The sequence below is a fragment of the Scyliorhinus torazame genome, chromosome 10 (genome assembly GCF_047496885.1).
Source record: "Scyliorhinus torazame isolate Kashiwa2021f chromosome 10, sScyTor2.1, whole genome shotgun sequence".
NCBI lineage: Eukaryota > Metazoa > Chordata > Chondrichthyes > Carcharhiniformes > Scyliorhinidae > Scyliorhinus > Scyliorhinus torazame.
This window is the reverse complement of record NC_092716.1, coordinates 189,727,963-189,753,295: the sequence shown is the minus strand read 5'-3', so window position 1 is coordinate 189,753,295 and position 25,333 is coordinate 189,727,963. Positions and strand designations below refer to the sequence as shown.

The 25,333-nt window shown below is 47.0% G+C and overlaps 1 protein-coding gene across 3 annotated transcripts in view; it reads left to right on the top strand.

The window, feature by feature from the left end:
• The first annotated feature begins 747 nt into the window (after positions 1 to 747).
• galnt18b (UDP-N-acetyl-alpha-D-galactosamine:polypeptide N-acetylgalactosaminyltransferase 18b) overlaps positions 748 to 25,333 on the top strand; it is a 453,243-nt gene continuing 428,657 nt past the window's right edge. Inside the window, exon 1 of one of the 3 annotated variants that reach the window (XM_072466165.1) lies at positions 748 to 1,556. In XM_072466165.1, the coding sequence (XP_072322266.1) occupies positions 1,319 to 1,556 (238 nt within the window). In that variant the 5' untranslated portion in view covers positions 748 to 1,318. The remainder of the gene's footprint in view (positions 1,557 to 25,333) is intronic. The other 2 variants (XM_072466164.1, XM_072466166.1) reach the window with 2 other exon arrangements.

Here is a 25,333-nt window from a genome sequence, read left to right as displayed (position 1 = left end):
CCCTCACTCCCATCACTCTCAGACCCTCACTCCCATCACTCTCAGACCCTCACATCCATCACTCTAATCCCCTCACACCCATCACTCTCAGGTCATCACTCCCATCACTCTGAGACCCTCACTCCCATCACTCTAATCCCCTCATGCCCATCACTCTCAGACCCTCACTCCCATCACTCTAATCCCCTCACTCCCATCACTCTCAGACCCTCACTCCCATCAGCTAAACCCCTCACTCCCATCACTCTAATCCCCTCACACCCATCACTCTCAGGCCATCACTCCCATCACTCTGAGACCCTCACTCCCATCACTCTCAGATCCTCACTCCCTTCACTCTCATCCCCTCACTCCCATCACTCTCAGACCCTCACTCCCATCACTTTAATCCCCTCACTCCCATCACTCTCAGACCCTCACTCCCAGACCCTCACTCCCATCACTCTAATCCCCTCACTCCCGTCACTCCCAGACCCTCACTCCCATCACTCTAATCCCCTCACTCCCATCACACTCAGACCCCCATTCCCATCGCTCCTAGACCCTGATTCGCATCATTCTACTCTCCTCACTCTAATCCCCTCACTGACTCTTTCTGCCCCTCCCCAGTGTGGATGTGGTGAAGCTGATCTGGGCTCTGGCTGGCCCGGGGTAAATGGCCCACTCAGTCCACAGATGGAGCCAGTTGAACAGGCGGGGGAGCCTGGAGGGAAGCGGGAGGCAGTGCCAGTCAATCAGAGCCGGGCACTCAGCCTCTGCTCTCGGGGCCGCTGCTGCTTAAACTCTGTCCCCTTCCAGTGTGGGGGGCTGCAGCCTGCAAGTGTGGGTGACCAGCCTGCATGCCCCCCCCCCCCCCCCCCTTGCTCCCTTCCCCGGCGGGCACCCTGCACCATCCACCCAGCCAGAAATAACCCTGTGTCTGGAGCAGAGGGAAGCAGCTTCAAGCCCAGCTCCGAGTCCTGGTTCGGATGAACTCAGACGCTGCTGCTGCACTCAGTAGTCTGGCTGCTCTGGGATCTGCCTGCGCTGATCCGGATCAGAGATGGAGTCTGGCGGGGGGGGATAGAGTCTCGGTGTAAAATTTACACACACTCCCCCAAACTCCCGTCCTCACAAAGGGGCAGAGCACGAGTTGGGCTGCTTCCAATCTGCAGCGGGGATTGAGTGTTAAACAAAACCCCCCGGAGCTGCAGCCATGTCCCCCCGTCAGTTTCCAGCTGATTTGAGAATCTCCTGGTTGCGGAAATTGACCTGAGAATCTCCAGGAGAGAGAGGAAGGGCGGGAGAGGCTGCTCCCCACTCCACACTGCCGCTAGCCATGAGTTACTGTGGCAGGAAAACGAAAACTTTGGTCTCCACTTGTGTAATCCTGAGCGGAGTGAGCAACCTCCTCTGCCTCATCTATGTCGGCTGGGTTACCAACTACCAGGGCACTGGCTACATCAAAGTGCAGCCGCCGTTACCTGAACTTAAACTGGAGGAGGACAAGAAGGAGAACGTGAGGCTGAGGGAAAGGTTAGATCGGCTGGAGAACGTTGTGAACCAACACTTACAAGGTAGGAAGATTCGGCTCCATCCACCCCAGAGTCTGTGACCTGTGGACCCCCCCCCCCCCCCCCCGCTACTCCTGCCCCTATGTTTAGCCTAAATGTCAATATGGCTCTGACCTTGTTTCAAAATTGTAATACTCTGTTGCTTTACATAATAGGCCCTGGGCACCCCTTAAAGACGCAGGTTGCGTTCTTAATCCTGGAATAGGTTAATGGTCCATCAGTCTGTCCTGCAGCCCCATCTGCCCTCCCAATGCCCCATCAGTCTGTCCCCCTCCAATGCCCCATCAGTCTGTCCTGCAGTCCCATCTGCCCTCCCAATGCCCCATCAGTCTGCCCCCCCCCTCAATGCCCCATCAGCCTGTCCTGCAGCCCCATCTGCCCTCACAATGCCCCATCAGTCTGTCCCCCCAATGTCCCATCAATCTGTACCCCAATGCCCCATCAGTCTGTCCCCCCAATGTCCCATCAATCTGTACCCCAATGCCCCATCAGTCTGTCCCCCCCAATGCCCCATCAGTCTGTCCCCCCCAATGCCCCATCAGTCTGTCCCCCCAATGCCCCATCAGTCTGTCCCCCCAATGCCCCATCAGTCTGTCCCCCCCCAATGCCCCATCAGTCTGTCCCCCAATGCCCCATCAGTCTGTCCCCCCAATGCCCCATCAGTCTGTCCCCCTAATGCCCCATCATTCTGTCCCCCCAATGCCCCATCAGTCTGTCACCCCAATGCCCCATCAGTCTGTCCCCCCAATGCCCCATCAGCCTGCCCCCCCCAATGCCCCATCTGTCTGTCACCCCAATGCCCCATCAGTCTGTCACCCCAATGCCCCGTCAGTCTATCACCCCATTTCCCCATCAGTCTGTCCCCCCAATGCCCCATCAGTTTGTCCTCCCAATGCCCCATCAGTCTGTCCTCCCAATGCCCCGTCAGTCTGCCCCTCTAATGCCTAAGGTCCCAGTCTTAGGTCATCCAGTCAAAAGGTAAATGAAATATGTGAGTTGTTTGTTCCTCCAGAGCAGCCTTTTGATAACTTCTGGTTGCATTGGGGAACAATTAAGGCAAAGCAGTGTGCTGACCCCTTTGCTCCTCTCCCTCAGCTCCTCGGCATTTTTTGTTATCCAATGTTGACATCAGTCAAAGTAACGGTCCCACGTGAGTGAAGAGTTATAAATCACTCTGATGAAGAACATTGGGTTGTTTCTTTTAAGGCAGAATTGATAAAGTCCGGCACAGGCTGAGATTTGATAATGAGTGAATGACCTTGGGAATATCGCCCAAGGCAGAAAGTGTGATTGTAGCCCAGGGAGGGTTCCAAATGGCTGTCTAAACCAGCCCAGGATGGAGGATATAGAATCCCATAAGACAGAATTAAACACAAAACCAATTCTTCATAAACAGGGTTACACACTACATCTGTTTGAGTGCACTGGGCGAACTAATAATAAACAGCATCTGAACTCTGAGTAAATGGGCTTGGAGTTTGAAAGCTGATCACAATATCGATTTAACTGGAGAAGATAAAGGGATTACAGCAGTGAAAAGTCCATTGATGATGTAGCAGATAATGATTAATGTTGTTAAGCAGATTCACGATATATTATTTATCCCAGACATTTCATCTCGCAGGTGGCTGGTTGTTGAGAGCCCCAGTATAGACTGGAAGAAGCCTCTGAGGTTTAGAGGTTGCAGACCACTTTCGCTGTTTGGATATGCAATGTTGGCTGATACAAGGCTTTTAATCAGTTTTTATTGCTGTCAGACGTGGCTCAATATGTAAGAAATAGGAGCTGGGCTAGGCCATATGGCCCCTTGAGCTGGTTCCATCTTTCAGTATGGAGTCCAAAACTATGGACAGCACTCCATGTGTGGCCTCAACAGAGCCCTGACAATTGTAGCAACATTTCTTCATTCTTATACTCCAATCCCCTGCGCAATAAAGGTTAGCATGCCATTTGTCTTCCTAATTGCTTGTTCTACCTGCATGCTAATTTCATTAGCCCTTGTACAAATACACCCAAGCCTCTCTGAACATCAACATATACAAATTTCACAAACGGTTAACGTCTCATCTTAAAAATGGCATCTTTGACAGTGGAGCACTCCCTCAGTACTGCGCTGGACTGGCAGGCTGGATTTTATGCTCAAATTTCTGGAGTGGGACGTCAACCATCTTACTGAGTGATTTGTTATGTTGTTGGTGTAACATAAGCGGCTTCCTTGTGGTGCACTTGACAAAGGAAGGTTCAGATGTGGAGATAACTTCAACATGTTTATTAAACTATTTACACTTCTATTACTTGGGTTCAACTCTACTGCTAATCCTACTATAGCTATCCAGTCTGACTAACCAGTTGCTGCAATCCACGTGGTGGAATATTGAATCAACCCTGTGTCTCTACTCACTGACTGTCTCCACTGGAAAGAGGCAGATCATGTGTGTGGTGTCCTTTATATATGGGTTGGTGTAATGCCCCACTGTGGTCGTGTCACCTCCGTGTGTATCGTGAATGTCCATTGGTCATGTCCTATCTACCTGATCTATTGGTTGAGAGTGTGTGTGATGTTTCTGGTGCTCCCTCTAGTGTCTAGCTAGCCTACATGCATTTACATTGATGCACATCACCACATCCCCCTTTTTTATATGTTCATATTTTCTGTACACTTTAAGAAAATTGAACAAACAGGTTGATAAGGTAAGGTATATACAAGTCATGGGAACAGTGATTAAACAATAAGTCCAAATCATTCGTGTGAGTCCAAAAACCATCAATCATCATGGTCAAATGTCTCTCTTGGTTATGAACGCCATCAACGTCCCTGTGCCACAGGAACCAAGAAGTGGTCAAATCACTTCGCTGTCTGATTTGGAGTCCTTTTCTTTTTTCGATGTTTGTGATGGTGCTGTCGAATGGCATCTTGTAGCTGATAAGGTGTTGACATTGAAGAGGTACGATCAACAGTATCATTCAAGGTCATGGATGTGCCATATGTTGAAGTTGGATAAGACTGTATATGTTAGACGTTTTAGTTGCTGTGAAATGAAGAGTCTAAAGTTCTTGTTCCTTTTCACCAAACACCATTTATTTCACTTCCACAGCCTCTGCACAAAACTCTTAACAACACACCACCTGACAGAGGCCACCTGAAGCCCCTTTACATATCAGTGTCAATTAATGGATACTTAACAGAAATGAGACAACTAATTGCAATGTCTCTTAACCCATTACTTAACAGTCTCTCCTTCCTTGGAGAAAAAAAAATTAGGTGAAAACAAAATTTCAAGGAACTCATAAACACACACACGGTGTCCTGTCACCCCCCCCCCCCACTTTTTTTTTTTTGGACGAGAAAAAAAAACAGTCACAGAAACAAGCGCCCTTCATTAACAATATCCAAAAGTTTATGTGAACTCGCCCCTCTTTTCGTAAAACAGTCTGACAGTTGATAGCTCCTGTCGACCCATTTAATTTTTGTTATTTCCCCTCTGTCCAACATCTGCTTCAAACTTGCGATGTCTATCCGTAACCTCTTTTCATTGACACTTTTTGTAGAGTGCACATTTTCCCACAGGGATTTATTGTCAATGTGACAGTCAATAGGTATATTACCCAAATCCCCTAATCCCAAAATTTCTGTCAATATCATACTTATATAAAAAAGCCATATCCACCGCCTCTACAAGGCTTAACGCCTCAGCAGCCAAAATGCTTTTTACCACTCTCCTTATTTTCTTTGTTTCCCACACAAGTGGGCAACATTTACCATTGTTCCCCAAAAGGAAAATTATAAAACCTCCTGCGCTTGAAACCCCATCACATAAATTTGCGTAGGACGCATCACTATAAACTATGAGTTTCAAGTGCTTAAGGTCACCTAAAACCGGGAACTTCAAAACACACTCCTGCATTTTTAGTTTGGCCAACGCTTGATTTGCTCTTATATTATGTCTTCCACTTTGGGATCATTCATTTTTGTACTCAACTCTAAGACATCAAAACTCACGTCCGGTCTAGTCTGTCTACCTAACCAGTTCAGTTGCCCAATTAAACTTTGCAGTTGCTCTTTTTCTATCTTTGAAACCATTGCGTCTTTTTGTGAAACTTGGCCACGACTAATTGCTATTGGGGTGATGCTTTCCAAATAAGATTGCTGACGTAAAGTTGCCCCTAATTTAGTCTGTCCAATTTCCAGTCCAATATATTTAAATGCACCGGAAGCCTGACTTCCAACCCTGAATTCTTTCCTCAAACCAGAGATTACAATAGCTTCAAAATCACTAGTCCCACCCCACAAAAAATCATCGACATGCATCATAAAAATGCCAGAAAGATTTCCTTTATAGTGCCAGTAAAACATTGCCGGATCTGCTTTCAACTGGCAACAGCCTAACTTTAACAAAACTGACCTTACCGAAAAATACCAGACTCTAGATGCATCATTTAATCCATATACACATTTGTTCAACTTCCAGAGTACCCCTTCTGTGTTAGCAGCTTCTTTAGGAGGATGGAGAAAAATGTCTCTCTGGAACTGCTGCCCCTGCAAAAAGGCAGCTTTTATATCTATAGATTTGCATTCCCATGCCTTTGTGGCTAATAGAGCCAAGAAGATCTTTAAAATAACCTTTCCTGCTGTAGGTGAAACTACCCTTAAAACCTGATCTTCTAAGTTTTCTTCAAATCCCCTTGCCACGAGCCTGGCCTTTGCCTTATAAGTTCCATCCGGAAGAACCTTTTCCGTGCAAACCATCTGTGGGATAGAGCTCTTTGTCCCCTATCCGGTACTTCTGTGTATACCCCAAATTCACTCCAACTATGCAATTCTTGCTGTTTAGCTTCTTTAATAACTTTTTCATCTAATTTATTTGAAGCCACCAAAATCACACGTGCATGTGGGCTTCTACTCCTATTAGTATTCGTAGTCTTGTTCCACGATCTTGACAAACTACGTCCCCTCTCCTGCCTGGTATCTCGTTCTGTACTGCTACTGCTTGATCTTTCCCTTCTGCTGTGGGATGTCCTTTCAATAGTTCTCGACCTTTTCCTGCGGACCTGTTCACTATCCGATGTACTATCTGAACTGGCACTGCGTTTCTGTGCCCCCCATTTTTGAACTTTGTTTTCCCAATCCATTGTCTTGACTCCTTCCCCTGAATGCTGAACATTCATCCAATGTTTATACTTTCCAGTGGCCTTCCCTGCTCTATTAATAACAGTTGCATCCTTCCATTGACTAGACCCTTCAGGCAAGTATGTCACTTTTGTACCAACTTTTGGCAGTTGCCCTTTCGGAAAAATGGCCTGTTTTAATTCACCAGAAGTGTTGTGTTCCTCCACAGAAACCCTGTCTATATCAGTTAATTGGTTCTCATAGTTCTGTAACACATGAGTACCAGATGACTCTGGTTCTTCGTCATGTCTGACTGCTCTGTCTAAATTTGAAAATTTGTAATCTGTACCCATTATCCTTGATGAATGTACCCTAACAGTTTGATTACCATGTTGCAAAATAATTGTTTTGCCATCTATGCCTATGATCTTCCCTGGGCCTTTCCATTCATTAGAATTGTCTCTCTTATAGTATACCATGCCTCCTTGCTGAAAAACGGCATCTGATGGCCGTACGTTATGTCTTAAAGCTCTGCGAATTCTTTTAGAGACTTCTGCTTCCAAAAAAGTTTTTCTACTGCTATGTAATGCATTTAAATATTCAGCAAAACCAGAGCTAATCGTAGTCCCCTCCCAAGCTTGACGCTGGTCATCCAAAATGGACGGAATTTTAGGATTTCTACCAGACGCTAATTGATAAGGACTGTAGCCCCCAACCATCTGCAATGAATTCTTTGCATGTACTGCCCATGCTAAAGCAGAATTTAGCCTGCAATTTGGTCGATCTGCCAAAATTCTCCGAAGGATGTCATCGATGACAGCATGATTTCTTTCACAGACACCATTACTAAATGGGCTTTCTGCAGCCGTATTCATAACTCTGATATTCATGTTTTCACACATATCCCTAAACTCATCATTAGCAAATTCTCCCCCATTGTCCGTAAGGAATTTTGCTGGTGGACCCATTCCTGTCCCTATCCATTTTTCCACGATTTGATCCAGAATTACTCTCTTTTCTTCACTTCGTACAATCGTTGATTGACTAAATCTGGTTGCTAAATCTACAAAATGCAAAATAAATATATTATTTGCTTTATCCCAGATCTTAAGATCCATGGCCACAATGTCGTTAAAATCCCTGGCCAAACGTAGGGTTACTATCGGTCGTGCTGGTGTTCTTCTGCACTTCCTACAAACTTCACAGCGGTCACTAACCAGTTCTATCAGTTTAGTATAGTCGTCATTCCTTACCCCTGCATCCTTTAATAAATTTTTCAGCCTCCGAGGAGACGGATGTGCAACTTGCCGATGCAGTTTTAATACCACAAGCTTTTTATCAGCTAAAGTCCCATTTTCAACTGCCATTAACACATCCTTAACCACTCTACTTGAAAAAGTATTTGTCAGTAATGGAGTACAATAGTGTCCCAACTGTGTAAATTGTAAGTCCACCGTCTTTCCAAAAACTGTTGCCTTCTCCTGTTCCATATCCAGTTTCATGTGTGCTTTCTTCATCGATGGTCTGCTCAGAAGCAAAGGTATCTCACTTGATACAACATCCGTGCTAATGAAATGATTCACTCCGGCAATATTGCAAGGGATCACCACTCTTTTCAGCAACTTCAAAGTATTATCATCCCCAACCCTGAAACTTGTGGAACTTTCAAATTCCTTAACCTTGTTACGATTTTCAGCATTCAAAGAGTCCAGGTAACATTTTAACCAGTCAATTCCACACACAGTAGATGTGCAGCCATTGTCCAATACAGCACAGTTGAAGGATTCCGCAACCAACACCCTCATTACCGGCGTAAAACTGCTTGTCAATAGGACAATGCCTTCTTTCTGGTCACTATGTTTTTCCTCTTCTGACTCTTCCGTGTCATGTGTCGCTTCAAACACTCTATCATAACGAGTTGGACAGTTGAAAGCATAATGGTATTGAGAGTCACATTGAAAACATCGATTTATCATGCCCCGTGCATTTCTGGGGTTCATCTTCCTATTGTAGGTTCTAACTGGGTTTCTGTTGTCTTAATTTCCTTGTCTCGGTCTCCGTCTATAGTCTTGAGCCCTGTTCGTAGCCATACGATTTCGCCATCCTGTTACTAGTGTATATTCCATATTCTGCCTTATTGCAGGCTGACCTATTTGGGTCATCAGAGCCATCGGAATCGAATGTTTCCCCAGAAACTTTTGTAAAGCTTCTGTCATCTGTTCGAATAAGTTATCCTTATCAGTAAACTGAACTCCTGTCAAAACCAGGAGCCTATCCATGTTGCTCACTCTAGCACAGTCAAGTAATTTAAAGGCCAACACAGACTGCGGAAATTCCAGATTGTGTTTGTGCAGCCTTTTATATAGTCTGCCAAATTCCATTACATAGTCTTCCATGGAGATATCCTCCATTTTCCGGAACTTATCAAAATCCGACCATGCTTCATACGCACTTAACAAGTCATCTTTCTTATAAAACTTATCCATATAATGTAATAAAGTCTCCAGACCTTCTTCTGAGTCTAACTCTTCCAATTCCAGCTCAGAAAGCACTTTGTTTCAGATATTACTGCCATATGGTAGAGAAAGAGCCAATGCCATACCTTGTTTTCTCTTTCCCAAAGCAGTTACTTTAGTCCACATAACTACTGCACTTCTCCATTGGTCGTACGATTCCCTTTCAGAAAATAAGGGAGGGTAGTCATATCCAGCCATCTGTATCCTGGGTTCAGCCATGTATCTTTTTTTTTTTCCTTCTCACTCACTCCTTGGGTTGATCAGGAAAAGTTGTATCTTTCAAACCTTCACATTTGCACAACAACCATCCTCTGCTACCAATTGTTAGACATTTTAGTTGCTGTGAAATGAAGAGTCTAAAGTTCTTGTTCCTTTTCACCAAACACCATTTATTTCACTTCCACAGCCTCTGCACAAAACTCTTAACAACACACCACCTGACAGAGGCCACCTGAAGCCCCTTTACATAGCAGTGTCAATTAATGGATACTTAACATAAATGAGACAACTAATTGCAATGTCTCTTAATCCATTACTTAACAGTATATACTGGTTCTGGCCACGTGCTGTGCAGGAAGGGTGATCCTGCTGAGAACCGTTGAAGCTTGTCGAATTGGAAACAGAATTGCTGCTCGCATAAATACCTGGTGATGGTGTGAAACTAGAACCTTGCATCTGATAGGAATATGCAGTCATGCCAGGCTGGGGTGTAGCAAATCCAGGGCTGTAACTAAGGCATCCAGTCTGTAGTGCAGATTGCGCTTGCAGTAGTCCTCCTTCGGTCTTGATTCCATTAGTGGGCAATCTGTAGTGCTGGCCTGTTTGAGAATATGCTGCATAGGCTGCTGGCTGCTACATGCCTGAATACTGGGTTTGTCCAGCGTGAGCTGTCATTGGCTGCACTGCTGATGTGGAAAAAAATGTGTGGATATAGCTGTGGTGAATATTTGTGTATTCCTCTTGGACTGTAGCCGCTGCTTGTTATTACTGACCCAGTGTAATTGTTAAGTGATGTTGTGGCATCTGCTGTCACCCTGAGCGTGCCATCACTGAGGTTGCGGCACTCCCTGTCTGGAGTAAAGTCCGGCTTACGTGAATCAGAGTCAGCGTTTGGTTGCTCCCCATCTGGAGTCTGGTCTGTTTTAACTGAGTTAGTGTTGGTTTGTTGATGCCCCCGTCCGGAGTCTTAGCAGGTTCACTGGAGTCAGCTGAGATTTCTTGAAGCTGCACGTCTGGAGTCGGAACATGCAGGAATGCATTGACTTGTGGAGCGGTTCGAGCGAATGAGGGTGGAAGTATCAACGTGTCACCGGAGTCACCAGTGGTCTCACCGTGATCGTCGAGTGCCTCTGTACACACTAGCTGAGGTCTGTCACTTTGCACATCTTGCATGGGAAGTGGGATGCTGTCGTCACTCGTCTCACATACCGTGGATAGATCCTCAGTAGCTGCTTGTTGTTCACTTGGGTTGGGTAAATTGTCAGAGTCTTCATCTGGTGGTGCAAACAATGTGGGTGGACTGTCATTGGCTTGCTGTTGTCCTTCATTTGGGCTTGGACTGTCATCGTCGCTTTGTTCTTCACTGTAGCATGATAGACCATCATGGTCGTCCTGCTGTGCACTGGAGCGTGGTAGACTATCATAGTCTTCTTGCTGTTTACTTGAGCATGGCAGACCTGCATCGTCTGCCGCTAGTTGCTCAGAGGAGGTAGCTAGACCCTCATGGTGTTGTTCCTGCAAGGACTGCGCTCTGGAGTCTTGCGTTGCTTCTATCGTGGAGTCTGTCCACGAGCTCGCTGTGGAGGCTTGTGACACTGGAGTCACTTCTTGTTCATGCAAGGACTGCGGTGTGGCGTCTTGCATGTCTTCTTTCGTAGAGTCGGGAACCCTGAGCGGTGAGTGGACCATGCTTTGTGTGGCAGCAGGCCGCTCTCTGTGGGCTTGTACCGCTCTCTGTCTCTTGGTTTCAGGCTGCAGCATCATCCTGCACTCACGAGTTGGGATGTCATATCTGCTGGGCTGAAGATCCTCAAATCCGAAGAACGAATCCGCGTCTGCGTCGGATTCAATACGGGGGTCGGCAATGTGCAACATGTCTAGTTGCGGTTCGGATTTGGTACTGGGGTAGCCTCCCAAGGTGAAAGGTTCGTCCGAGTCGTAGTCTTCTAGGACCATATCATCAGTGTTTGCGTCGGAGCTGGCATTGGGCTCGCGAGGTCCAGAGAAAATGTAAAGGTCGGTATCGAAGTACTCAAGGTCGGAATCATCGGTTTGGGCGTAGGTAACTGCTTGTTGCAGGGTTCTTCGGATGTTAATTTCATTTCCTGGTACAATTTGAGGCATTGTGCTGTCATTCCAGTTGAAGGAAGGTTGTTTTACGGCTTTAAAAGATTTTTCTTTGATTTGGGACGTTTCCCCTTTAAATGGGCGTGGTCCGGGGCCTCTGACGTCATGAAGCATGTGACGTATTGCGTAGGAAGCGATTGCGCATGCGCAGATCGCGGTTCCTTTACCGTGGCCATTTTCGGGATTGCGCATGCACGGCGTCTCGCAACTGCGCAAATGCAGTCCCTTTAGAAAGATGGCTGCCGATCCAAACTGTTCTCTGCTCCGGGATCTCGGCCTCGTGGTGAATACTGGCTTTTCTTGTTGGTTGGAGTGTGTTTTCCTCACAGTATTTGCCGAATATGTCCAGGACTGCCTGGAAGTCGCTCCTGTTTTGCCCCTTGGAGAACTTGAATTTTTAAAAGATTTCTTCTGCTCTGGCACCGGCGATGGTGAGGAGAAGCTCTATCTTTTCAGCATCGGCCAGGTATTCTAGTTCAGCTGCTACCAGGAAGAATTCAAACATTTGCCGGAATACCTGCCAGTTTTCGTGGAGATCGCCGTGGCACCGGAGCTGCTGCGGAACCCGAATCTCGAACATCTTGCCTGGATATTGCTGGTTGTCACTGTACGCTGAGGTATGGCTATATGGATTGAAACAGTTCAGTCCTGGTACCATGATTTGTTATGTTGTAGGTGTAACATAAGCGGCTTCCTTGTGGTGCACTTGACAAAGGAAGGTTCAGACGTGGAGATAACTTGAACACGTTTATTAAACTATTTACACTTCTATTACTCAGGTTCAACACTACTGCTAATCCTACTATAGCTACTCAGTCTGACTAACCAGTTGCTGCAATCCATGTGGTGGGTGTAATATTGAATCAACCCTGTGTCTCTACTCACTGACTGTCTCCACTGGAAAGAGGCAGATCATGTGTGTGGTGTCCTTTATATATGGGTTGGTGTAATGCCCCCCTGTGGTCGTGTCACCTCCGTGTGTATCATGAATGTTCATTGGTCATGTCCTATCTACCTGATCTATTGGTTGAGTGTGTGTGATGTTTCTGGTGCTCCCTCTAGTGTCTAGCTAGCCTACTTGCAATTTCATTGATGCACATTACCACACTGAGTTCTACTAAGAATTTCTCATGTGTTTCATCACCTCTCACACAGGCACATCTACAAAGACCCAGGAAAAAGTTATGAATGAATTATTATTTTTTAAGCTTTTCCACACATGCTGTTGTTACTATACTGTTCATTTCTTCTGCCCAGTGTATACTGGGTGAATTGGTATGAAAGTGTCGTAGGCTGGCATGGAGAATATAAGTGGCCATTGATAATAGGTGTAAGGGCACAATTGTCGGTGCCTGGAATGAGATTGGAAATCCGAGAATTTGGTCCCTCCCACTATTTTTAAAGTTCGGCATAATCTCCCGATTCCACTTTCATGAACAACATTTAGATGTTTTCTTTCAGTGCCTGTCGCGTTCAGTATGTTGGTGTCATAGGGCTGTGCTTTCTTACCCTCAGGCTGAGAATCCCAATTAACTAATTACAGCAGCAAAGATTTTAGTGAGTTTAAAAATAAAATAGTTGATGTATCATCGCACATTTGCCCTGAATTTAAAACATGATGACTCACTCAGCCGCCTCACAGACACATTCATACATAAGCAAAGATTAGATACAAATGAAGGAAAATCAAAAAGTTCGAACTTATAATTATCATAGTCATGGCAGTCCTGTAGTTTCTTGGATTAACTTTGATGCTTTGGTTGGAGTGACGCTTTTGTAAAGTAGAGAATTTTTAGTAAGATGCGAGGCTACTTGTAGTCAAATTTCCAGGAGGTTGGTTGAAGTTGGAACCAGTTTGGGGGGGGGGGACAGTCCTCCCAGTTTCAAGGTATTGCGGTTTATTATCTTGACTGTTTGGATGACTGGTATCGGTGGAATTCTGTCTATAGAACAGGATCTAATATTTTTAAAAGCAAATAGAAGGTATGGCTGTCTCTTCATATGACTTGTACAAATTTAAACTCCTTTTACAAACAACGTGAGTGGTTAGGTCAAATATACATCCCGTATTGTGGATGTCCCAATCATGGGAATTTGAGACGGCCAGTGTCTGTGTATTTGAAAGGCCATTCAATTAACGACGATCTTTTGAATTAATTTCAAGAAAAGCATTGAGTCAGCATCGGTCTGGAAGGTTCTTTTTGTTTTACCTTGAAACAGGTGATGCTCAGGTGGCCAGTGTTTTGTAGCTTTTTGGTGGTCATTTTATAAAATTATAAAAATCAGTCTGAAGTACAGACATGACACTGCAAAAATCCATATTTTCTGCCTCCTCTGCTGACGCAGGAAGTGAATCCCACAGTCTCACGCCTATCTGTGTGAAGAGGTTTCTCCCGCCCACTGGCCATTGTTCAAAGTGTCTTACATTTAATCTTGTATCAATGCCTTGTTAGTTGCATTTTAATTGTATGCAGATGGTAAGCATTAACTGGGGATTCACTTGTTCTCCTGTAGATAGGAGCACATTGAAACTGTGCTTCATAGAAACAGAAGCTGCTGGAAATAGTCAGCAGGTGTGCAGCATCTGTGGAGAGGGAGAAACTGAACTCTGTGGGCAGAATTTTATCTGCGGCACAGTTTTTTAAAAAAAAATCATTCATGGGCATTGCTAGCTTGGCTAACATTTATTATCCATCCCTGCCTGATCGCCCTTGAACTGAGGGACATGCTAGGCCATGTCAGGGGACAGTTAAGAATCAACCACATTGCTGTGGATCAGGTGTCACATGTAGGCCACATGTAAGCCAAACCAGGTGAAGACAGCAGACAATAGGAAATTGGTGAACCCGATAGACTTCTACGACAATCGGCAATCATTTCATGGCCATCATTCGACTTTTAATTCCAGATTGTTTTTATTGAACTCAAATTCACCTTCTGCTGTAATGGGATTCAAACCCAGGCCTCCAGAGCGTTACCCGAGGTCTCTGGATTACTAGTCCAGTGACGATACCACTACATCATCACTGTTCCCAACGGCGACACAGAAACTGCGTGCCACTTCTGCTCTCTTGCTTATTGCTGGTCACCACGCGATTAAAATTCTAATTTAAAATGTACCAGATCACGCAGTGGGAAAGTTGCTCAGAGGTGAAACCCACCGTGAGCTGACAATGCAGCAAGTACGGGAGAGTTTTAAAAGAGCCTGCTGGTGTAACAGTGTTTCCTCACCATGGCCACAACTTTGTTGCCCAACTCCATTTCAATTAACATAAGGCTTATTGAGAACACAAAGCTGGCAAGGCTGTTATCAAATGTAAATTTCACTTATTAATATCTCACATTATATTTGCTTCACTGCACGATTCATCATTTTTTATTGACTAGTTTAGTAAAAAATGTTCTGGCATGTCTCAAGATTGACATGCATCATGGGTACAGGGAGGTTAGGGACATTTCCTTCTTATTTATTAGGATGCCAGACCAGACGCCAATTTTTGTTGGGGTACCAGACGAGAAACCCCAAACAACTTGCAGTTTGTAAAACTGTGGAGAAAGGATAATTCACCCCAGGTGTGATTACTGTAACTAATTAGTAGTCTTTATATGTTAAAACAACTTTAATTTAAATATAGATTAACCACATTAACATCAAAGAAAGAGGTTTACAATTACGGGAGCACAGGGGTCAGCACTACTGCTTCACAGGGTCCCAGGTTCGATTTCCAGCTTGGGTCACCGTCTGTGCGGAGTCTGCATGTTCTCCCCGTGTCTGCGTGGGATTCCTCCGGGTGCTCCGGTTTCCTCCCACAAGTCCCGAAAGACGTGCTGTTAGGTGAATTGGACATTCTGAATTATCCCTCAGTGTACCCGAACAGGTGCCGGAGTGTGGTGACTCGGGGATTTTCACAGTAATTTCATTGCGGTGTTAATGTAAGTCTACTTGTGACAATAAAGATTATTATATTATAGATAAGGTGGTATTTCCCTGCACTGTGAGCATCGGGAAACACCCTGGTAAACGTGCTCGTCACAGGACTTTGTTGCAATTTGGTTAGATCACACCCAACATTTCTACAACAAAATATAATATATAACAATTTCTTACATTCATCACATGTGAAGAAATAATGAGACTTGACATGCATGGCGTAGGGCTACAGGGGCCGGCACGGAGCAATAGAAGCCTCCAGCCTGAGAGGCCGGCCAGCCGATCGGTAGGCCTCGATCGTGGACCAGGCCACAGCGGAGGCCCCCCCCCCCCCAGGTCAGACCCACCCTCCCCCACCACCAGGCAGCCCCTGGATGCATCTACGCCAAGGTCCCGCCGGGTAAGAGCAGGTGTGAACGGCGCCGGCGGGACTTGGCTATTTTTGCTTGGCTGCTCGGCCCATCCCGGGCGGAGAATCGCCGGGGGGCCCCATAGAGCGGCCCCCGACTGGTGCTGCGCCGACCCCGCCGTGGCACCGATTCTCTGCTCTCCTGAGAGTCGGTGGACCGGTGTCGGGGCGGCGTGACTCGATTCACGCCCATCCCAGCGATTCTCTGGCCCGGCCCCAGAGTGTGAGAATCCCGACCCAAGGTGTTAGTGAGGCCACACCTGGAGTATTGTGTTCAGTTTTGGTCTCCTTACCTGAGAAAGGACATACTGGCACTGGAGGGTGTGCAGAGGAGATTCACTAGGTTAATCCCAGAGCTGAAGGGGTTGGATTACGAGGCGAGGTTGAGTAGACTGGGACTGTACTCGTTGGAATTTAGAAGGATGAGGGGGGATCTTATAGAAACATATAAGATTATGAAGGGAATAGATAGGATAGGTGCAGGCAGGTTGTTTCCACTGGCGGGTGAAAGCAGAACTAGGGGGCATAGCCTCAAAATTAAGGGAAGTAGATTTAGGACTGAGTTTAGGAGGAACTTCTTCACGCAAAGGGTTGTGAATCCATGGAATTCCTTACCCAGTGAAGCAGTTGAGGCTCCTTCATTAAATGTTTTCAAACTAAAGATAGATAGTTTTTGTTTATAAATTTAGTGTACCCAATTCATTTTTTCGAATTAAGGGGCAATTTAGCGTGGCCAATCCACCTACCCTGCACATCTTTGGGTTGTGGAGGTGAAACCCACGCAGACACAGGGAGAATGTGTAAACTCCACAGACAGTGACCCGGGGCCGGGTGAGGTCTTTCTGGGGCCTTGGGAAGGGGGGGGATGGATGGGACACTGGGGGGGGGGGGGGTGAATGGGGCACTGGGGGGAGAGGGGAAATGGGGCACTGGGGGAGGGGGGGAATGGGGCACTGGGGGGAGGGGGGTGGATGGGGCACTGGGAGGGGAGGGGGGTTAATGGGTCACTGGGGGATGGGGGGGTGGGACACTGTGGGGGGGAGGGGGGATGGGACTGGTGGGGGAGGTGGGGGGATGGGACACTGGGCGGGAGGGGGTGGATGGGACACCGGGGGTGTGTGGATGGGACACTGGGGGGGGGAGGGGGAGATGGGACACTGGGGGAGGGGGAGACGGTGGATGGGGCACTGGGGGGGGATGGGGCACTGGGGGAGGGGGTGGATGTGCCACTGGGGGGAGGGGGGTGGATGGGACACTGGGGGGGAGGGGGGATGGGACACTGGGGGGGAGGGGGGGATGGGACACCGGGGGGGGGGCACTGGGGGGGAGGGGGTGGATCGGGCTCTGGGGGAGGGGGGTGGATGGGGCACTGGGGGGAGGGGGTGGATGGGACACTGGGGGGGAGGGGGCGATGGGACACTGGGGGGGTGGATGGGACACTGGAGGGGAGTTATGGGGCACTGGGGGAGGGGGGTGGATGGTGCACTGGGGGAGGGGGGTGGATGGGGCACTGGGGGGGAGGGGGGTGGATGGGGCACTGGGTGATGGAAGGGGCACAGGGGGAGGGAGGAATGGGGCACAGGGGGAGCGGGGAATGGTCATGGGGGAGGGGGGCATGAGGGGGGAATGGGGCACGGAGGGAGGGATGGGGAGGGGTGGATGGAGCACTGGGAGGCTGAATGGGACACTGGGGGGGGTGGGGATGAATGGGGCACGGGGGGGTGGGGATGGAATGGGCACTGGGGGGGGATGGATGGGGCACTGGGGTGGGGGTGGATGGATGGGGCAGAGATGGGGGTGGGGGAATGTTTGCGTACTGGGATTGTGGTTGGGGTCCAGGAAAGTTCACACATCCTGTACAGGACCTGCTGTTGTCTGAAACTGTCGCATTTCTTGGCACCTCCTATGGCATTGGGACATCCCAACGTGCTTTGTGGCCAATAAATTGTTTGATCTGACCCTCTTCCACCCCACCCCCATCGATACAGGTTGTGTATGTCAGTCTATTTGATCCACTCCAATCCCTCTTTCTTGAAACCTGGATCTTTGACAAAGTATTTTCTCCAAATATCTCTTTAATGTGTTTCTGTCAAATTTTGTTTGAAATTAATCCTCTTAAGTGCCTTGGGATACTTGCCATGTGACAGGTGGAATACAAGAGAAGCACACGCTGTCTTTGGTGGATGGAATATGACGTGGGAAGGTGTGAGGTTGTCAAATTTTGTAGGAAGATTAGAAAAGTAGGATATTATTTGAATGGAAAGAGACTTCAGCATTCTGCAGCACCGAGGGATCTGGATGGCCTTGTCATAGAATCCCTACAGTGCAGAAGGAGGCCATTCAGCCCATTGAGTCTGCACCTACCCTCCAACCTATATAGGCCCAATCCCTCCATTAAGCGGCAATTTAACATGGCCAATCCACCTAACCTGCACATCTTTGGAATGTGGGAGGAAACCGGAGCATCCGGTGGAAACCCACGCAGACACGGGGAGAAAGTGCAAACTCCAGACAGACAGTCGTCCAAGGTTGGAATTGAACCCGGGCCCCTGTGCCGCCATGACATCATGTACATGAATCACAATAAGTTGACATACAGGTACAGTCAGAAATTAGGGAGGCAAATTGAATTTTGGTCTTTATTTCAAGGGGGTGGAGTGTGAAAGTAGTGAACCTTTGTTACACCTCTACAAGGCTTCAGTTAGTCTACACTGGTGTGATTGCCTTATTTATGGAGGTTTATATTTATACTGGAGGCAGTTCAGAGAATGTTCAGAAGATTGATCCCTGGGATGAAGGCATTGTTTGATGAAAGGTTTGGGTAGGTTGGATCTATACTCATTGGAGTTTAGAAGTGGAGTTGATATTAACACCATAAGATTCTGGGGACGTTTGTTGGTGTAGATTCGAGTGACTTGGGACACCATGCCAGAATATGGTGTCTTCCGTTTAAGATGGTGATGAGGGATTTCTTGCCTCAGAGGGTTGTGAATCTTTGGAATTCTCTAACCTGCGTCATTGAATTAATTCAAGGCTGAGTTGGGCAGGTTTTTGATCTGCATGGGCGTTAAAGGTTATAAGGGTCGGACAGGAAGGTGGAGTTCAGGCCACAGTCAGATCAGCCATGCACTTATTGAATGGAGGAGCATGCTCGAGGGGCCTAATAATACCCACCCCGAACATGGCCAAAACCTGAGCCTTTCATTGAATCAACTTCCGCTTCTCACTGGAGAGTGGTGGTGTAGGCTGGTTTTCAGACTGGGGCAAAGGTTTTTTTTTCCATTGGTGAAATGTATTCCCTGAATCGGGGGAAGCAGCCTCTTTTCTTTTGCTTTCTATAAATTTAGAGTTCAATTATTTTTTCCCAATTAAGGGGCAATTTAGCGTAGCCAATCCACCTGCGGTGCACATTTTTGGGTTGTGGGGGCGAAACCCACGCAAACACGGGGAGAATGTGCAAACTCCACACGGACAGTGACTCAGAGCCAGGATCGAACCTGGGACCTCAAAGCCGTGAGGCAGCAGTGCTAACCACTGCGCCACCGGGCTGCCCCGGAAGCAGCTTCAACATTGAGTCATAGAGGTTTACAGCATGGAAACAGTCCCTTCGGCCCTACTTGTCCATGCCACCTAGTTTTTAACGCTAAGCTAGTCCCAATTGCCTGCATTTGGCCCATATCTCTCTGTACACATCTTACCCATACAACTGTCTAAATTCTTTTTAAAAGACAAAATTGTACCCTCCTCTTCTACTGCCTCTGACTGCCCGTTCCAGACACTCACCACCCTCTGTGTGAAAAAATTGTCCCTCTGGACCCGTTTGTATCTCCCGCCTCTCATCTTAAACCCTTGCCCTCCAGCTTTAGACTCCCTTACCTTTGGGAAAGGATATTGACTACCTTATCTTTGCCCCTCATTATTTTATAAACCTCTATAAGATCAGCCCTAAGCCTCCTACGCCCCATGGGAAAAGGTCCCAGTCTATCCAGCCTCTCCTCTACAACCACCTTCTGTCGTCAAGCCAATTTTGTATCCAATTGGCTACCTCTCCTTGGATTCCATGAGATTTAACCTTATGCAACAACCTACCATGCAGTACCTTGTCAAAGGTCTTGGTAAAGTCCATGTAGACAATGTTGACGGCACTGCCCTCACCGTGTTGCTTCACAGCACCAGGGTCCAAGGTTCGATTCCCGGCTTGGGTCACTGTCTGTGCGGAGTCTGCACGTTCTCCCCGTGTCTACGTGGAATTCCTCTGGGTGCTCCAGTTTCCTCCCACAAGTCCCGAAAGACGTGCTTGTTAGGTAATTTTGACATTCTGAATTCTCCCTCAGTGTACCCGACGAGGTGCCGGAGTGTGGCGAGTAGGGGATTTTCACAGTAACGTCATTGCAGTGTTAATATAAGCCTACTTGTGACAGTAATAAAGATTATTATCTACCTTCTTGGTTACCCCTTCAAAAAACTCAATCAAATTAGTGAGACATGATTTTCCACTCACAAAGCCATGCTGACTGTCCCTAATCAGTCCTTGCCTCTCTAAATTCCTGAAGATACTGTCTCTCAGAATACCTTCTAACAACATACCCACCACAGACGATAGGCTCACCGTTCTGTAGTCCCCAGACTTTTCCCTGCATCCCTTCTTGAACAATGGCACAACATTTTCTACCCTCCAATCTTCAGGCACCTAACCTGTGGCTGTCGACGATTCAAATATCTCTGCTAGGGGACCTGCAATTTCCTCCCTAGCCTCCCACAATGTCCTGGGATACATTTCATCAGGTCCTGGGGATTTGTCTACCTTGATGCGCTTTAAGACTTCCAGCACCACCTCCTTTGTAATATGTACGTTCCTCAAGACATCACAATTTATTTTGCCAAGTTTCCTAACATCCATGCCTTTCTCAACAGCAAATCCCAATGAGAAATATTCATTGGGATCTCGCCTATCTCTTGTGGATCCGCACATAGATGACCTTGTTGATCTTTAAGAGGCCCTACTCTCTTCCGAGTTACTCTTTTGCCCTTTATGTATTTGTAGAAGCTCTTGGGATTCTCCTTTGCCTTATCTGTCAAAGCAATCTCATGTCCCCTTTTTTGTCCTTAAAAAGGGAATTGACTAAAACTTGAAGGGGGAAGATTTGCAAGGTTGGTGGAAGGAGCATGGTTGTGATACTAATTGGATTGCTCTTGAAAGAACATGCAACTTCCAATGGTAAGTGAGAGGCGGGTGTTGAAATGAGCGAGTAACTGTACAAAGAAATATAATATTTTGGGGTTTATCCATTTATTGAACGGGTAGAATGGCAAACAAAGAGGAGCCCTGATAGAGGATGACATTAGGATTGAAAGGATCTTGGCTCAGAAGACCACGAGTACAATCAGTATGGATGACAAGGTCGGTAAACATTGGGAGAGAGTAATTTGTAGGTTCCCTTGCAATAGTAATGCCATTGGACAGAACAATGGTGGCACAGTGGTTAGAACTGCTGCCTCATGGCACCAGGGACCCGGGTTCAATTCCAGCCTTGGGTCACTGTCCGTGTGGAATTTGTACGTTCTCCCATGTCTGCGTGGGTTTCTTTGGATGCTCCGGTTTCCTCCCACAGTGCAAAGATGTGCACGTTAGGTGGATCGGCCATGCTAAAATTGCCCCTTGGTCTCCAAAAGGTTAGGTTGGGTTATGGGGATAGGGTGGAGGCGTGGACCTAGGTGGGGTGCTCTTTCAGAGGGTCGGTGCAGACTCAATGGGCCGAATGCCCTCCTTCTGCACTAGTGATTCTAAGAAAAGATCATTGGAGTTTGTAAAGAAGAGACATGAAGGTTCAGTTAGGGCGCTCGAGAGTTACAAGTTAGCTAGGAAGGACCTAAAGAGAGAGCTAAGAAGAGCCAGGAGGGGGCATGAGAAGTCTTTGGCAGGTAGGATCAAGGATAACCCTAAAGCTTTCTATAGATATGTCAGGAATAAAAGAATGACTAGGGTAAGAGTAGGGCCAGTCAAGGACAGTAGTGGGAAGTTGTGCGTGGAGTCCGAGGAGATAGGAGAGGTGCAAAATGAATATTTTTCGTCAGTATTCACACGGGAAAAAGACAAAGTTGTCAAGGAGAATACTGAGATTCAGGCTACTAGACTAGAAGGGCTTGAGGTTCAGAAGGAGGAGGTGTTAGCAATTCTGGAAAGTGTGAAAATAGATAAGTCCCCTGGGCCGGATGGGATTTATCCGAGAATTCTCTGGGAAGCTAGGGAGCAGATTGCTGAGCCTTTGGCTTTGATCTTTAAGTCATCTTTGTCTACAGGAATAGTGCCAGAAGATTGGAGGATAGCAAATGTTGTCCCCTTGTTCAAGAAGGGGATTAGAGAAAACCCCGGTAACTATAGACCAGTGAGCCTTACTTCTGTTGTGGGCAAGGTCTTGGAAAGGTTTATAAGAGATAGGATGTATAATCATCTGGAAAGGAATAATTTGAATAGAGATAGTCAACACGGTTTTGTGAAGGGTAGGTCGTGCCTCACAAACCTTATTGAGTTCTTTGAGAAGGTGACCAAACAGGTGGACGAGGGCAAAGCAGTTGATGTGGTGTATATGGATTTCGGTAAAGCGTTTGATAAGGTTATTCACGGTAGGCTATTGCAGAAAATATGGAGGCATGGGATTCAGGGTGATTTAGCAGTTTGGGTCAGAAATTGGCTAGCTGGAAGAAGACAAAGGGTGGTGGTTGATGGGAAATGTTCAGACAGGACTCCAGTTGCTAGTGGTGTACCACAAGGATCTGTTTTGGGGCCACTGCTTTTTGTCATTTTTATAAATGACCTGGACGAGGGCGTAGAAGAATGGGTGAGTAAATTTGCAGATAACACTAAAGTCGGTGGAGTTGTGGACAGTGCGGAAGGATGTTACAAGTTACTAAGGGACATAGATAAGCTGCAGCGCTGGGCTGAGAGGTGACAAGTGAAGTTTATTGCAGAAAAGTGTGAGGTGATTCATTTTGGAAGGAATAACAGGAAGACAGAGTACTGGGCTAATGGTAAGATTCTTGGTAGTGTGGATGAGCAGAGCGATCTCGGTGTCAATGTACATAGATCCCTGAAAGTTGCCACCCAGGTTGAGAGGGTTGTTAAGAAGGCATACGGTGTGTTAGCTTTTATTGGTAGAGGGATTGAGTTTCGGAGCCATGAGGTCATGTTGCAGCTGTACAAAACTCTGGTGCGGCCGCATTTGGAGTATTGCGTGCAATTCTGGTCGCCACATTATAGGAAGGATGTGGAAACATTGGAAAGCGTGCAGAGGAGATTTACCAGAATGTTGCCTGGTATGGAGGGAAGATCCTATGAGGGAAGGCTGAAGGACTTGAGGCTGTTTTCGTTAGAGAGAAGAAGGTTAAGAGGTGACTTAATTAAGGCATACAAGATGATCAGAGGATTAGATAGGGTGGACAGTGAAAGCCTTTTTCCTCGGATGCTGATGTCTAGCACGAGGGGACATAGCTTTAAATTGAGGGGAGATAGATATAGGACAGATGTCAGAGATGGTTCTTTACTCAGAGAGTAGTAAGGGCATGGAATGCCCTGCCTGCAACAGTCGTGGACTCGCCCACACTAAGGGCATTCAAATGGTCATTGGCTAGACATTTGGGGCAGCACGGTAGCATGGTGGTTAGCACAAATGCTTCACAGCTCCAGGGTCCCAGGTTCGATTCCGGCTTGGGTCACTGTCTGTGCGGAGTCTGCACATCCTCCCCGTGTGTGCGTGGGTTTCCTCCGGGTGCTCCGGTTTCCTCCCACAGTCCAAAGATGTGCGGGTTAGGTGGATTGGCCATGCTAAATTGCCCATAGTGTCCAAAATTGCCCTTAGTGTCCAAAATTGCCCTTAGTGTTGGGAGGGGTTACTGGGTTATGGGAATAGGTGGAGGTGTTGACCTTGGGTAGGGTGCTCTTTCCAAGAGCCGGTGCAGACTCGATGGGCCGAATGGCCTCCTTCTGCACTGTAAATTCTATGATACATCTATGATGATATGGAAGATAAGGGAATAGTGTAAATGGGCTTTAGAGTGGTTTCACAGGTCGGCGCAACATCGAGGGCCGAAGGGCCTGTACTGCGCTGTAATGTTCTATGTCCTCAGCGCTGCAGTCCCAGTGCTAACCACTGCACCACATGCCGCCCCCAAGATAGATAGTTTTTTGAAGAATAAAGGAATAAAGAGTTATGGTGTTCGGGCGGGAAAGTGGAGCTGAGTCCACAAAAGATCAGCCATGATCTCATTGAATGGCAGAGCAGGCTCGAAGGGCCAGGTGGCCTACTCCTGCTCCTAGTTCTTATGTTCTGATGTAATTGGTATGGTTCTACGTATTCCCAGTTTACACAGGGAGAGATACCGGCTGTTCATGCCGGCGGGATATCTGGTCCCACGCCGGCACACGGATTTCCCTGCAATGAGGGGTGCAGTCACCGGGAAAATCCCGTTGACAATGGCGGGGTCGGTAAATTACGCTGGCAAGTCTGCCGCTGAAAAACACGCAGCAGGTGGGTCGGTAAATCCGGCCAATAGTGCTTTGCTTCTGAAACTGTGGTTATTGGGTGTGGAGGTGTATGCTTGTATTGTGTGTCTGTAATTAAAAGCAGTAAAGTTTAAGCTGTAGTTTCACTGCCTGCCTATCTCAAATAGAACATTGCTCGCTAAGAAGGTTGAGAGTAAGGGTAGCTGCACAGACTGACAAAAAGTGGGAAGTGGTGTGCCGCAGGGAAGTTACAAAGGAATTAATATGTTAAAAAAAAACTGTTGGCATTATAGCTCCATGGTGCTATATGCTCCCTTTCTGTATGTGACCCAGACTTAGAACATAAGAACATAAGAACTGGAAGCAGGAGTAGGCCATCTGGCCCCTCGAGCCTGCTCCACCATTCAATGAGATCATGGCTGATCTTTTGTGGATTCAGCTCCACTTTCCGGCCCAAACACCATAACCCTTAATCCCTTTATTCTTCAAAAAACTATCTATCTTTATCTTAAAAACATTTAATGAAGGAGCCTCGACTGCTTCACTGGGCAAGGAATTCCACAGATTCACAACCCTTTGGGTGAAGAAGTTCCTCCTAAACTTCGAGGGATCAGTTTGGGTACGGTGGGGTTTGAGAAGAAATTAATCAGGAAAATTTTAAATTATTTTTTCTGTGCCCCATATACTCCTCTCTCCCTCTATAAAAGCTAAAGGGTCCTGAGAAGGTGAATTCAAATGGCAATTTATTTTAAGCCAAAAGAAAAGGCTGCAATGTGGCATATAGCACAAAGGTTCCAACCGGTTCTACCAATCATGTTGGTCCCAATCTGGGCCGGTCCTTTGCCCATCAGCGGGGGAGCTCGTATTCTCTATGGCGAGATCAATGGGGCTGTCCCTGTGGGTCTCGTGAGAGTTATTACACTCTCCTAATTGGCCCATACAGGGTACCAATCCTCTGCGGGGGGGCGGGG